Raw genomic sequence first — 15,618 nt, forward strand, 5'->3', positions numbered from 1 at the left:
CCTCTTTCCCTTCTCCTTCTTTCTCCTCCTTCTTTCTCCTTTTTCCTTCTCCTTCTTTCTCCTTTTTCCTTCGCTTTCTTTCTCCTTTTCTCTTCGCCTCCTGTCTCCTTTTTCCATCTCCTTTTCCCTTCTCCTTCTTTCTCCTTTTCCCTTCTCCTTCTTTCTCCTTTTTCCCTTCTCCTTCTTTCTTCTTTTTCCCTTCTCCTTCTTTCTCTTTTTTCCTTCTCCTTCTTTCTCCTTTTTCCTTCTCCGTCTTTCTCCTTTTTCCTTCTTTGTCCTTTTCCCTTCTCCTTCTTTCTCCTTTTTCCCTTCTCCTTCTTTCTCCTCTTTCCCTTCTCCTTCTTTCTCCTTTTTCCCTTCTCCTTCTTTCTCCTTTTTCCCTTCTCCTTCTTTCTCCTTTTTCCCTTCTCCTTCTTTCTCCTCTTTCCCTTCTCCTTCTTTCTCCTCTTTCCCTTCTCCTTCTTTCTCCTCTTTCCCTTCTCCTTCTTTCTCCTCTTTCCCTTCTCCTTCTTTCTCCTCTTTCCCTTCTCCTTCTTTCTCCTCTTTCCCTTCTCCTTCTTTCTCCTTTTTCCCTTCTCCTTCTTTCTCCTTTTTCCCTTCTCCTTTTTCCCTTCTCCTTTTTCCCTTCTCCTTTTTCCCTTCTCCTTCTTTCTCCTTTTTCCCTTCTCCTTCTTTCTCCTTTTTCCCTTCTCCTTCTTTCTCCTTTTTCCCTTCTCCTTCTTTCTCCTTTTTCCCTTCTCCTTCTTTCTCCTTTTTCCCTTCTCCTTCTTTCTCCTTTTTCCCTTCTCCTTCTTTCTCCTTTTTCCCTTCTCCTTCTTTCTCCTTTTTCCCTTCTCCTTCTTTCTCCTTTTTCCCTTCTCCTTCTTTTTCCTTTTTCCCTTCTCCTTCTTTTTCCTTTTTCCCTTCTCCTTCTTTCTCCTCTTTCCCTTCTCCTTCTTTCTCCTCTTTCCCTTCTCCTTCTTTTTTCCTTTTTCCCTTCTCCTTCTTTCTCCTCTTTCCCTTCTCCTTCTTTCTCCTCTTTCCCTTCTCCTTCTTTCTCCCTTTTCCCTTCTCCTTCTTTCTCCTTTTTCCCTTCTCCTTCTAAGCGCTAAACTTATCAAATTATTAAGTACATCATGGCTTATTTCCCTACATTGTCTTGGTCCCATCAACACTTTTTGCTCGGTGCAATAACCACAAAAAAAGTGATAGTGGCAGCCGCATATTTCCATCAGTGGTAAGTCCGCATATACAGCACCAACAGCACTGGAACAGGAGCCTGTTGGGTGTTATTTCCCGAGGTCAGAAGCCTCCTCTAATCCCTGGCCGAGAACAGGATTTTAGAGTCCAGTTTTTTTTTTTTTTTTATCCACAGTGGGGGTCCCATTACTTTTACTCACCACCTAAGATTCTGTTCAGACCTTTTTAGCAGTGTTCGGCATACGATTCCTGTGCATATTGTAGATATATCAATATTGCAGGAGCGGATATTGACGGCCAAGGACCCCTGTGCAGGACTTGTCTGGGGCCACCCCATCCGTCCTGCACACACTCATGCATGTTGATATTAACCTTACAAATACTCTCATAAACCTAAACTATGCATATACACATTTACACAAATATAGAAAATACAAAATATATTTTCCTGCAATTTCTACCAAAGAATGCAAAAAAAACCCCTAAAACAATTATGGCAGCAATATACTGCAAAGTTTGTAATTGAACAAGCTGTTTTGCAATTTACTGCTTATTAAAATTTTCAACCGATCTTGAGATATTACCACTGTTTGTTTAAAACTCGTTGTCTTGGAGACCGACCACCACTGCTGTCTCACTTGTAGGCACCATGTGGGATTAGGAGGGAATTGCACTTTCCAGCAAGACCACCAGCTTCAAAATGATGCTTAGAAGCTCAATAAAATAAACTTGCAGGTTCAGCTGTCAAGCAGCAGTGGTCGGTTTCCAAGGCAACGAGCTGTAAACAGAATAACAAAATGCTAAAATCTCAAGAACGGCTGAAAATTTTAATAACGAGTAAACTGCAATTATTTTGCAAATCTAAAACCCAGATTTAAATGTCAAATTAAAGGAGTTTTCTGTATGCTTTCAGTCCCTCATTTATTAAATTTGTTTTATTCTTTGTTTTATTAGGGCTACACAGATAAAGACTTACTCCTGGGACAACGCACAAGTCATTTTGGTGGGAAATAAATGTGACATGGAGGATGAGCGGGTGATAGCGACTGAAAAAGGGAGGCACCTTGCGGATCAGCTCGGTATGTTCTATGCTGCAGCATAGAACAAGATGCATTACAGTCTGTCATTGCTGAAAGTATCTCTTGTGCAGTGCATTGGCGTCAGTCTGCAGGTGCTTTATTGCACATGAAAAATCTATAAATTATAGATAATGGCCATTTTATTTTATTTTTAAATAAAGCACGATCCGATACATGGATCCCTTATATCAGGGCCAATGTCATAGGACTCTTAAGTTACTTTATAGGAGATCTTATAAATCAGGAATTTTCCAGGCATAGATTTAGATATCACCCAGTATATATATGTACACAGCCACATTTAGTAGAATATATACATTAGAATTTTCTAATATATATGATTTAATGTTCTAATATATATATATATATATATATATACATATATATATATATATATACACACTATATAATTGTCTAAGGGTCACTTCCGTCTTTCTGTCTGTCTGTCCTTCTGTCACGGATATTCATTGGTCGCGGCCTCTGTCTGTCATGGAATCCAAGTCGTTGATTGGTCTCGCCAGCTGCCTGTCATGGCTGCCGCGACCAATCAGCGACGGCCACAGTCTGATTAGTCCCTCCCTACTCCCCTGCAGTCAGTGCCTGGCGCCCGCTCCATACTCCCCGCAGTCACCGCTCACACAGGGTTAATGCCAGCGGTAACGGACCGCGTTATGCCGCGGGTAACTCACTCCGTTACCGCCGCTATTAACCCTGTGTGACCAAGTTTTTACTATTGATGCTGCCTATGCAGCGTCAATAGTAAAAAGATCTAATGTTAAGAATAATAATAATAATAAAAAAAAATCATTATATACTCACCTTTCGCGATGCTCCGGTGACCGCTCCATGCAAGCGGCAGGTTCCGGTGCTAAGGATGGTATGCGATAAGGACCTGCCATGATGTCACAGTCATGTGATCGCGACGTCATCACACCCTGGAACCGGAAGCTGCCGCGTGCACCGCGCACAGGCGACAGAACTACAAGGGGTCCTCGGATCGTTTATTTTTTATTTTTAAACCTGTGACATACGTGGCTGGGCAATATACTACGTGGCTGGGCAATATACTACGTGACTGGGCAATATACTACGTGACTGGGCAATATACTACGTGGCTCTGTGCTGTATACTACGTCCCCTGGGCAATATACTACGTGACTGGGCAACATACTACGTGGCTGGGCAATATACTACGTGGCTGGGCAATATACTACGTGGCTGGGCAATATACTACGTGGCTGGGCAATATACTACGTGGCTGGGCAATATACTACATGACTGGGCAATATACTATGTGACTGGGCAATATACTACGTGGCTGGGCAATATACTACGTGGCTGGGCAATATACTACGTGGCTGAGCAATATACTACGTGGCTGGGCAATATACTACGTGGCTGGGCAATATACTACGTGGCTGAGCAATATACTACGTGGCTGGGCAATATACTACGTGGCTGGGCAATATACTACGAGGATGAAGTGTCACAGCTTCATGCCACAGCAATTTGTTACTTACGCCATTCCTTTCCGCCCATTTTATTCGTCCTCCTGCTGCCGGAATCGGCGCCTGCGCAGTCCGCGCTTTCCGGCGCCATTTTCTTGAAGACACACTCCGGCTCCTCTGCCTGTGACTGGTCAGAGTGCGGCGCCGGCGCGCATTAAGCGCGTCATCGCGCCCTCTGAACTGTCAAAGCAGAGGAGCCGGGAGACGGAGCCGCACGCAGCGCTGGAACGGGGAAAGGTGAACATACTTACCCTCCTGGCGGTCCCTGACTCTCCGGTGGAGATCGCGGTATGCGTTCAGTGCTTATGCATACCGCGATCTCCTGGGAGCGTCACTCTGTGGGGGCCAGACTGCGCCTGCGCAGTCTATAAAGGCTTCGGACAGAGTGACGCTCCCAGCGTTGAATTATATATATATATATATATATATATATATATATATATATATATATATATATACACAGTGCAGAACAAAAGTTTGGACACACCTATTCATTTAAAGATTTTTCTGTATTTTCATGACTGAAAATTGTACATTCACACTGAAGGCATCAAAACTATGAAATAACACATGTGGAATTATATACTTAACAAAAAAAGTGGGAAACAACTGAAATTATGTCTTATATTCTAGGTTCTTTAAAGTAGCCACCTTTTGCTTTGATGACTGCTTTGCACACTCTTGGCATATAAATGAAGATAATAATACCAAATAATTTGTGTTTGCAATCATTTTCAGGAAGAAAATGAGTATTATCTGACAGAATTGCAGGGGTGTCAATACTTTTGACCATGACTGTATATAGGAGACAAATACTACGTGGCCTGTGCTATATACTATGTGGCTGCTATATACATACATACATATATATTGTAGAATATCCGATGCGTTAATACAGGCCACGCAATATATAACAGTGGCCACGCAGTATATAACACAGCCCAAATAGTATATAACATAGCCCACACAATATATAGCAGCCACGCAGTATATAACACAGGCCACGTAGTATATAACACAGGCCATGCAGTACACAACACAGCCCACATAGTATCTAACACTGGCCATGTAGTATATAGCAACTACGCAGTATATAACGCAGCCCACGAGTTATATAACAGTGCCCACATAGTACCTAACACTGGACACGTAGTATATAGCAGCCAGTGTTAGATACTATGGTCGCGGCAGCCATGACAGGCAGCTGGCGAGACCAATCAGTGACGCGGGATTTCCGTTACGGAAGTTGCAGACAGAAAGACGGAAGTACCCCTTAGACAATTATATATACGATATATATATATATATATATATATATATATATATATATATATATATATAAATAATTAGAGCATTAAATTATATACTCCATTTAATGTGGCTGAAAGGTTTGAGAACATACAATGAGGTGTGATGTTACTGCTACATCCCTCATACACACGAACCTTTACAACAAAAGATTCTGAGCATTTTTTACCCAATTCATCATTTTGCATTTTTTAAGTCACTTTTATTTATTTTGTCTTGTTGTATTCGTCAACTTGTTTTTGCTCCAGATTATTCAATATGATGGCTCACAAATTTTTTTTGGAAAAGAAAAAATGTTCTTTATTTTTGTTGTTAACTTTTTTGTACTTGCTTAGTTGCATGTTTTGCTAAAATATTGTAATTTATGTGTAAACATTTCAGATCTGCAAAAAATTACTCCTTGGGAGGGGGAGGAGTACATTTGCCGCAAATTTAACCTCTTTTTTTAAAACAAATAGCGGTCAATGAATCAGCTAATAACATCTAAAAACCCCAAATTCCATCCAAAATGGCAATTCTGGAGGGAAAAAAAACACACCTGTGAAAGAAATATCAAATATATTCTTTTAATTTGTGCCTTATTTAAAGTCTAAGGTGTAAATTGAAAAACACCAAAGAGATTCAATAATGAATCTTTCCCTCTTGGCTTTTTAGGACCCCGACCACGGCCAATAACTAAAGCGGAATGTTACATAATGCACTTTTCTTGGCTTGTCAAGGCTACATCTGTCCCTTTAAATCCACAAACATCCGTTGATTTTGTATGGGTGCTGTGATTCTTCTATTTTCTTTTTCTGGACAACCAGAATTTATATTGCACTCCCACTGACTTGTCTCCAGGACGCCTCACTTTTTTATGGAGCAAAAGTTTTCCAAAGTTGATAGTCGCCATAAACTAACGTTATTTCCATTGAGTTTGTAGGATTTTGCAGAACTCTACGCTGCAAATGTTCCACTGCTGTTGGGAAAAGTTCTAGTCATCCCATTTAATAGGGCGACAAATGGACTTGTGTGGTGCCTGAGTCCTGCCGTGATTGGTTTCCTTTCAGAATCATTATTACAGGGTTGATGTCCCCACATCATCCTCTTCCGCTCGCTCGGATCAGCAGCTGAGGACAATGGCAGCTGATGGCTTAGTATAGAAGTTACAAGCTCTGAGTCAGCTGAAAACTCCGGCTCTTCATTCTGATCCTTCCAGTTGATTGTGTGCATTGTGCCAGCGCTCCATAGAAGATCACAGTCATCAATCTACATTGTAACACTCTGTATCCAGCAGCACAGACCCATACCGTACATTGGGGAGGCCAGTGCTGCATACCGGCACCTTGCAACATGTTACACATCCAGACATAGACATTAAATGGCAGGGGCATTCATAGAAATCATGGGGCCCCATAACAAAAGTCCTAATTGCCACCCCCCAAAAGAAAAAAAATAAATTCAGGGGCACAGAAGAGCATATACTACAATTTTTCAGCCCTTACAAAGTAATTCTGTCCCTATTTAATCCCTTTAGCATTCCCACACTGTATAATGGCCCCCCACGTAGTCCTACAAGACAGTATAATGGCCCCCACACAACCTTCCACACAAATAGCCCTCTACATAGTATGATGGCCCCACAAATAGCCCTCTACATAGTATGATGGCCCCCCATAGCACTCCAAATAGTATGATGGTCTCCAAATAGTCCTCTACATAGTATGATGGCTCCACAAATAATCATCTACATAGTATGATGGCTCCACAAATAATCATCTACATAGTATGACGGCCCCATAAATAGTCCTCTACATAGTATGATGGCTCCACAAATAATCATCTACATAGTATGATGGCTCCACAAATAATCATCTACATAGTATGACGGCCCCATAAATATTCCTCTACATAGTATGATGGCTCCACAAATAATCATCCACATAGTATGATGGCTCCACAAATAATCATCTACATAGTATGACGGCCCCATAAATAGTACTCTACATAGTATGATGGCCCTAAAAATAGCCCTTTACATAGTATGATGGCCCCACAAATAATCCTCTACATACATAGTATGATGGCCCTACAACTAGTTCTCTATACAGTGTGATGGACCACCCATAGCACTCCACATAGCACGATGGCTCCATAAATAGTCCTCTACATAGTATGATGGCCCACCATAGCACTCCACACAGTATGATGGCCCCACATATAGTCCTTCATATAGTATGACCCCACAAAAGGCTTCCTCATAGTATAATGGCCACCACAAAATACTCATTGATTAAAAAAAAAAAATTCCCCATTCTCCCTCTTCTCTAGTCTCTACAGCTTGTGGTCTGTCACGATGTAATGATGTTCTCCCACCTGCCGCGCTGACATCAGACGCGCAGGAAAAATGGTGAGGGAGAGAACGTCAGCTCATGACTCGCTCCTCCATCATCGATTTTAGCTGTATCTGTATTCAGAATGTAGATACAGTTGAAAGTCAGGCCGGCCCCGGGGCCCCCCAGGACTCACGGGTCCCATAGCGGCCGTGTGGTCTACTGCTCGGCTGGCTACTGTTAAAGAGTTATTTCCAACATGGAAAGTGATCATCTATCTACAGGATATAAGGAATAACTTTCTGACCAGTGGAAGTCTTGCAACCGGGACCACCACTGATCCCAAGAAAAGGGCTCTGAGATATTCCATTCATTCTCTATGGGACCGCTGAAGATTCTTAAATGGCCATCAGACGGTGATCCCAGCAACTGACCAACCTGAAATGCAGCAGCAGCATTTCTTTGATCTCTATCCCTTTAATTTTATTTTTTCATTACCCTTTTACTGAGACCTAGTACACCTTTATTAATATCTCCTAACCATGATGTCATCCTACCTTTACCTCTATGGGGGGAATGGGAACTGCTGTGACTTGTAGGACGTACGAACCATCCACATTGGGTCTGTATGTTCTGCAGATGCCGTAGGCCTTCTTCTCTCTTCCATATCCCGTAAAAATCTGACTGCCAGAAGCAAATGCTCTAAATTGGCCTCGGTACAAGGTTCCCTTTTTCGAGGGCTCTACTGAGACTTTTTGTAGCACTACTAATTAATTTTCTAGCACTTGAGCTACAGCTATAGTAGAAAGAATGACATAGTTGTGTGCCACCCCGTTGACTGCAGCTGTCACTCACTATAACAGCGTTATTCCCAACATTGAAAATCATATCCTAGCCACATGATGGGCGATAACTTTCTGATTGTTTGAGGTCTTTCTGCTTAGACCCCCCCCCCCAAAAAAAAAAAGGCTCTAAAACGTTTGGTCAGAATGGAAAGGCGTCCGCGCATGCACTGCACAGAGCATTCTTTTTTCCAGGGCTTGCAGAAGAAAGCCAAATGCAGCATTTCAGAGCCCGGTTCTTAGGATCAGTGAGGGCATTTCAGACGCCAATTCTTGGGATCAGTGAGGGCATTTCAGAGGCCAGTTCTTGGGATCAGTGAGGGCATTTCTTTGCCTGTTCTTGGGATCAGTTTGGGCATTTCAGAGACCAGTTCTTGGGATCAGTGAGGGCATTTCAGAGACCAGTTCTTGGGACCAGTGAGGGCATTTCAGAGGCCAGTTCTTGGGACCAGTGAGGGCATTTCAGAGACCAGTTCTTGGGACCAGTGAGGGCATTTCAGAGGCCAGTTCTTGGGACCAGTGAGGGCATTTCAGAGGCCAGTTCTTGGGATCAGTGAGGGCATTTCAGAGGCCAGTTCTTGGGATCAGTGAGGGCATTTCAGAGGCCAGTTCTTGGGATCAGTGAGGGCATTTCAGAGACCAGTTCTTGGGACCAGTGAGGGCATTTCAGAGACCAGTTCTTGGGACCAGTGAGGGCATTTCAGAGGCCAGTTCTTGGGATCAGTGAGGGCATTTCAGAGACCAGTTCTTGGGATCAGTGAGGGCATTTCAGAGACCAGTTCTTGGGACCAGTGAGGGCATTTCAGAGGCCAGTTCTTGGGACCAGTGAGGGCATTTCAGAGACCAGTTCTTGGGACCAGTGAGGGCATTTCAGAGACCAGTTCTTGGGACCAGTGAGGGCATTTCAGAGGCCAGTTCTTGGGATCAGTGAGGGCATTTCAGAGGCCAGTTCTTGGGATCAGTGAGGGCATTTCAGAGGCCAGTTCTTGGGATCAGTGAGGGCATTTCAGAGGCCAGTTCTTGGGATCAGTGAGGGCATTTCAGAGGCCAGTTCTTGGGACCAGTGAGGGCATTTCAGAGGCCAGTTCTTGGGATCAGTGAGGGCATTTCAGAGGCCAGTTCTTGGGATCAGTGAGGGCATTTCAGAGGCCAGTTCTTGGGATCAGTGAGGGCATTTCAGAGGCCAGTTCTTGGGACCAGTGATGGCATTTCAGAGGCCAGTTCTTGGGATCAGTGAGGGTATTTCAGAGGCCCATTTTTTGGAACAGTGAGGGCATTTCTTTGCCTGTTCTTGGGATCAGTCAGGGCATTTCAGAGGCCCATTCTTGGGATCAGTGAGGGCATTTCAGAGGCCAGTTCTTGGGATCAGTGAGGGCATTTCAGAGCCCCGTTCTTGGGATCAGTGTGGGCATTTCTTTGCCTGTTTTTGGGATCAGTTTGGGCATTTTAGAGCTCCGCTCTTGGGATCAGTGAGGGCATTTCAGAGGCCCATTTTTGGGATCAGTGAGGGCATTTCAGAGCTCCAATCTTGGGATCAGTGAGGGCAATAAGACCCGAACCGATCAGAAAGTTATCACCTATGCCGAAATAACCCGTGTAAAATCAGTAACTAGTGATGAGCGAGTATACTTGTTGCTCGGGCTTTCCTGAGCACTCTCGGGTGATCTGAGTATTTGTAATTGCTCGGAGATTTAGTTTACATTGCCTCAGCCTCATGATTTACAGCTGATAAGCAGCTTGAATACATATGGGGATTCCCTAGCAACCAGGCAACCCCCACATGCAGCCATAAATCATGCAGCTACGTCAACAAAAACTAAATCTCCGAGCAGTTACAAATCCTCGGAGACCACCCGAGCGTGTTCAGGAAAACCCGAGCAACGAGTACACTCGCTCATCACTATCAGAAGCCTTTCAAAGTTCACCACACAACCATTAACTCCATTTTAAAATCAAAGTAAATAGCATGAGGTTTTACCACGCAGCACACTACTACAGCGTCTGAACGCAGCCTTAGTCTTTATCTGGATACAGGCAGGAGTGAATCCTTGCCATGCACAGACTGTAATGAATAATCTAATCCATTAACCTTGGCATTTTACAGTCCCGTCATTTACAAGACTGCCACACTGACTCTCTGTAGAGTAGACATGGATCTGCTTAGTCACTGGATGGAGGAATATATTTTCCTATTAACGACTTTAATCCTAAATGACTGTTTGATTACGAGCAGGAAAGAGGTTTGCCTGCAGCTGAACATACACGGGATGAGGTTTAATTACAAAAAATGAATATATTTATTTATTTCTATAATTAAAATCTTGATCTTTTTAAATGTTTTATTTTATTTTTACCTTTTTATAAAGTTAAACTACTTTCGGGAGTCAGAAATTTGATATATTAATTTTAATTTTGGCTATAAGGTAGACTTTAAAAGTAGTCGGTCACCCCCAAAATTAAAATCAAACCACATTAGAGGACCCCTATACAAATCGGACACGTAGCACTGATTTTGCTCATTTCATTTTACATAGCCAATCATTTTTTCTTTAAGTAACTGAAGGCTCCTCGGTGCACCCTTGGCGAGGCCAAGAGCTCAGTGCACCATTCTGCCCTCCCCATTGCAATCCTCCACACATCCCAATGTAGTGATTGACAGCACTTGCTTTGGTGCGCTGCCTGAATTTAATCCTGAGCCCCGCACACACTGACACTGCGGGAGCCGAGAGCCCACCGTGTACGTGCATGGATACTCTCCTTCCTCTCTCCTGTTTGCCCCTTGCACACTCTCATCTTCCTCTTCTGTCGGCATCGGCCGCTTGCTACTCTGTGATCCCTTGTGCAGCGAGCAACTCCTGCAGGCGGAGAAGTCATGCCTAGGCTGACCCTGTGTGCTCTTGGCACCCGCAGTGTCAGTGTGTTCATGGATGAGGATTCAATTAAGGCTTCAAAGCGAGTGATGTCACTCACCATAGGGGGACTTGTAATTGAGATGGTGGAATGGTGCAGTGAGTCTTTGGCCACACCAAGGGTGCACCGAGGAGCCCTCATCCAAGTTTTCCAATAGATGATGGCAACCTTACAAGATCTTCAAAACTGTGAGCAATTTAATAAGGAAAGTCTTAAAGAAGTAAGGTTATGGGTGGGGCTATACGTCAATTCTGGCCACAACACAGGTTGCATGGCCAAAGATCGCTGTTAAAGTGCTACTTTGCAGGAGAACCATGACCCCTAGGGTACAGCGACAAGCAAGTTGCAAAAACCCAATTGGTTCTGACATTTTTGCAATTTTTCAGCACAGTACCCTAAGGGTCGCAATGCAACTCTATCCACCTGCATTATGCTACGATGTTGCAGCCACGTGGACAAAGTCGCCATCTAGCCTTAGTCTACACAAAAAGCGTGAAAGCTGTATGAATGCTGCTCTGGAGTGCGAGACCATGTGACATGGTAATTTATTTATATTTTATCATCGTTTAATAGGGTTTGAATTTTTCGAAGCAAGCGCCAAGGAGAACATACAGGTGAAGCAGGTCTTTGAGCGGCTTGTGGATATCATCTGTGAAAAGATGTCGGAGAGTCTGGACAACGAGCAATCAGCAGCCACCGGTGCGAAAAACCTGCGCTTTACAGACTCTGATGTCCCCATGCAGCAAAAATGTTCCTGTTAATCCATTCCTCCTGGAGCAACCGGTGCTGCCCGAACTGTACGCCATCTTACCTACTCCACTTGCCGTTTGGTAAAACGTTGCCAGTCTGTGCCGGGGATAAGATGTCATCGACCACTACTCAAACCATTATTGACCACCTCATGTTCCCGGATACAATGGCTGGAATCTGATTCCATAAATCCGAATATCGGCCTCGGAGTGACGTAACTGACCTAGAAGTATAGTAACGATGGGAGACCCTCTTAATACGTAATTGTATGGAAAAGTGACTACAGTCCTGTGTGTGCTGTCATTTTGTGAACCAGACTTAGTTTTTTGAAACTCTTGTGCTTTTATGACCGATGTGTAAAATTGTGCGCAGTTTTTTAAATGTCATAGAAATGTACATATATAAATATATTTCCATCTGCCGACAATAAAGTTATTTGTTAGAAAGTGAAACTTCTTTTTTTCTTCTATTTAAAAAATACATTTTGTTGCTTCTTCTCCAATTAAGTTTACAATGAAAATATCAGAAAATTACCTGGTGTTTAAATTTTTGTTTATATCATATTTATTTAAAAAATAAAATTCATTATCCTGCAATTTTCACAGTGGCCACTGGGGCTATGTTAGACTAATACTTCCTATTGTTTTGAGAAGAGTTTTCAGCAGGCTCATTATCAGCAGAGGCAGGATAACAATGACAGGTAACAGCTGAAAACACCGGATACAACAATGACAATAGGTGATATCATAGCAGACCCTGCTGACTCCTTTCACAATGACCTTTTTCACGTGCTCACTACATGCATCAATACAAAAGATAGGATCCAGAGTCTGTTCTTTGCTTGTACATGTGGATTTCCTGAAACAGAAATATTTACTTTGCCCCTGGTTTTTTTTAGACTTCAACTTCCTTATTTTTATTTATAAGAAATATTGCTATATGGAAAAAATTGCTAAAATTAAAAAAAGTTTTAAGGGAACATGTCACCAGATTTTTCACATATAGAGCAGGGCCAACACCCGTAAGCCCCCATTAAAGCATTCTAGAGTGCTTTATATGTTCCCAATCTGCTCTCCATAAAACAAAACTGTCCTCTTCTACGGCACGGTCCGGTGCGAAGCTCTGGTCTTGGTCTAGCTCCTCCGTTCTTCTTACGATCGCTATCCTCCTGATGACGCGTCCTACATCATCCTCAGTGTCCACGGCACCGTGCTCCTCTCTGCTCCTACAGAGGCACAGAGAGAGGTCTGTGCAGGAGCGTGATGCAGAGGACACTGTGTGGATGACGTAGGACTAGTGACGAGCTCATGTGCTCGGATATGGTGTTATCTCAGCATGCTCATGTGCTAACCAAGTGTTTTCGGCTTACTCGAAAAACTTATTCGAAGTCTCCACGGCTGCAAGTCTCGTGGCTTTTTGACAGATGCAACACATTCAGGTGCAGGGACTCGAACATATTATTTAAGAAAGCTGAAAACACTCAGAACCCGAGTGACTTATCCGGAGCACAGATAACACTTTATCGAAGCACATTCGCTCATATCTACGTAGGAAGCATCATCCACACTAAGCAAAAAGAATTGCGATCATAAGAGGCACCGGACAAAGATCAGAGACGCCCATCGAACCGGACCACCCTGTAGGTGAGGTTAATAAAAGCTGTATTTTGTTTTATGGGGAGTGGATTGGGGGACATATACATAGTATTCTAGAATGCTGTAACAGAAGGCTTACAGGTGCTGGCCCTACTTTAAGGGTATGTGCACACGTTGCAGATTTTGCTGCGGATCCGCAGCGTTTCCCATGAGTTCACAGTACAATGTAAACCTATGGGAAACGAATTCTGCAGTGCACATGCTGCGGAAAAAACTGCGCGGAAACGCGTTTTATTTTCCGCAGCATGTCATTTCTTTGTGCGGAATCCGCAGTGTTTTTACACCTGCTCCAATAGAAAACTGCAGATGTTAAACCGCAGCGGAATCCGCAATAGAAAACACGATAAATCCGCAGGAAAAACCGCAGCGGTTTTGAACTGCAGATTTATCAAATCCGCTGTGGAAAAATCCGCAGAGGAGCTTTCTACGTGTGCACATTCCCTACAGCAGGGGTGTCAAACTGCATTCCTCGAGGGCTGCAAACAGGTCATGTTTTCAGGATTTCCTTGCATTGCACAGGTGATAATTTAATCACCTGCAGAGAATGATTCCAGCACCTTGTGCAATGCTAAGGAAATCCTGAAAACATGACCTGTTTGCAGCCCTCGAGGAATGCAGTTTGACACCCCAGCCTTACAGGGCAAAAATCTGCAAATCCTGAATGTGTGCACATGCCCTTTAACACTAGGAGTATGTGCACACATACAGCATTTGCAGTACGAAAACCTGCTGCAAATTCTGATATGTTTGCAGGAAAAACTGTGTGAAATGTGTGTTTTTGATGCCATTTGTTAGAATGGGTGAAAAACATTGAGCGGTTTTTAGCTATGTCAGTCACCTGCAGCGGCGACGCTGAGGACTAGGGCGGATTCGGGCCACTCTGGTCTCTGGCAGCGGTGTCCGCAGCATCAATCACGTGGCAGCTTCCATATAATATAGCTGCAAACAGGCCAACTGTATAACGGCTTCTCTTGTGGGAAGGTTTCTACAACATTTTGGAGTCTGTGGGAATTTTAGCCCCTTCATCCAGAAGATCATCTGTGAGGTCAGACCCTGATGTTGGGGGGAGGCCGGGCTCACTCTACATTAATAGTGTTGGATGGGGCTGAGGTCCGGGCTCTGTGCGGTCACGTTCTTCCATGTCAATGGCGCTATAATAATAATGTCAAGCTTCCTCCATCCATGACTTTCTGAATCTTTTGCACTGGGCACAGTCATGGGGCTTCCCCAAACTGTTCCCACAAAGCTGAAGCTACAATTGTCTCCTGAGGGAGGACTAAGATTTCCCATCACTGGAAGTAAGATGCTGAGGCCGAGGCCTGATGACAGCCCAAAGCATTATCCTCCTCTACCAAACTGTACAGGGGCACAATGCAGTCAGGGGTTAATGTCCTCCTGGAATCATCAAACCCAGACTCCTCCACCAGATAGAGGAGTGTGATCTGTCACTGCACAGAACACGATTCCTCCAGAGTCCAGTGGTGGCGGCTTTACACCACTCCATCTGACCCTCGGCCTTGTGCTTGGTGATGTAAGGCTGCATCACTGCTGTACACCACTACACTGAGGAGCAGCTGTATCTGCCACATACTGTTCACATAGGGGGCGCCACAGGGAAGAACTGGGCACGCAGAGTGTCACATCACACCCATCTGATATTGATTCCCTCCTAAAGAAAGGCCAGCACCAGCTAACTAGTCCACTACGTGCTACAGATCTCACTAGATGTGGTGACTGACACGTGAAAAGACTGCTGCTAAAAGCAGCCAATCACAGGCTCACAGCAATGTATCACTGCGCTGTCAATGAAGAAAAGGCAGTTTTTCTTCTAGGATCGATGTTATAAATCAGCCCGAACACGTGATCCAACCGCTCCGGTCAGACCGACTCCTGTCTGACTACTCCAGCCTCCCACGTGCTCTGCCTCCACATCCACAAACTTCCTGAATAACTTCACAACCTGGCAACAACGAGCCCTCTGATTGGTCAACTACAGAGAGCTCCGCCCCACTGCTGCTCTCTCCTAGTACACAGGCGAGCCGAGGGGCACGTGATCGCGCCTCTAGCTCCTGATT

General features: G+C 44.0%; 1 protein-coding gene across 1 annotated transcript in view; it reads left to right on the top strand.

The window, feature by feature from the left end:
- RAB3B (RAB3B, member RAS oncogene family) overlaps nt 1–12,340 on the top strand; it is a 73,034-nt gene extending 60,694 nt beyond the window's left edge. The window contains exons 4-5 of the mRNA XM_069737912.1: nt 2,134–2,258; nt 11,712–12,340. Coding sequence (XP_069594013.1) covers nt 2,134–2,258; nt 11,712–11,899 — 313 coding nt within the window. The 3' untranslated portion in view covers nt 11,900–12,340. The remainder of the gene's footprint in view (nt 1–2,133; nt 2,259–11,711) is intronic.
- Nucleotides 12,341–15,618: the final 3,278 nt, after the last annotated feature.

The sequence above is a fragment of the Ranitomeya imitator genome, chromosome 8 (assembly GCF_032444005.1).
Source record: "Ranitomeya imitator isolate aRanImi1 chromosome 8, aRanImi1.pri, whole genome shotgun sequence".
Lineage (NCBI taxonomy): Eukaryota > Metazoa > Chordata > Amphibia > Anura > Dendrobatidae > Ranitomeya > Ranitomeya imitator.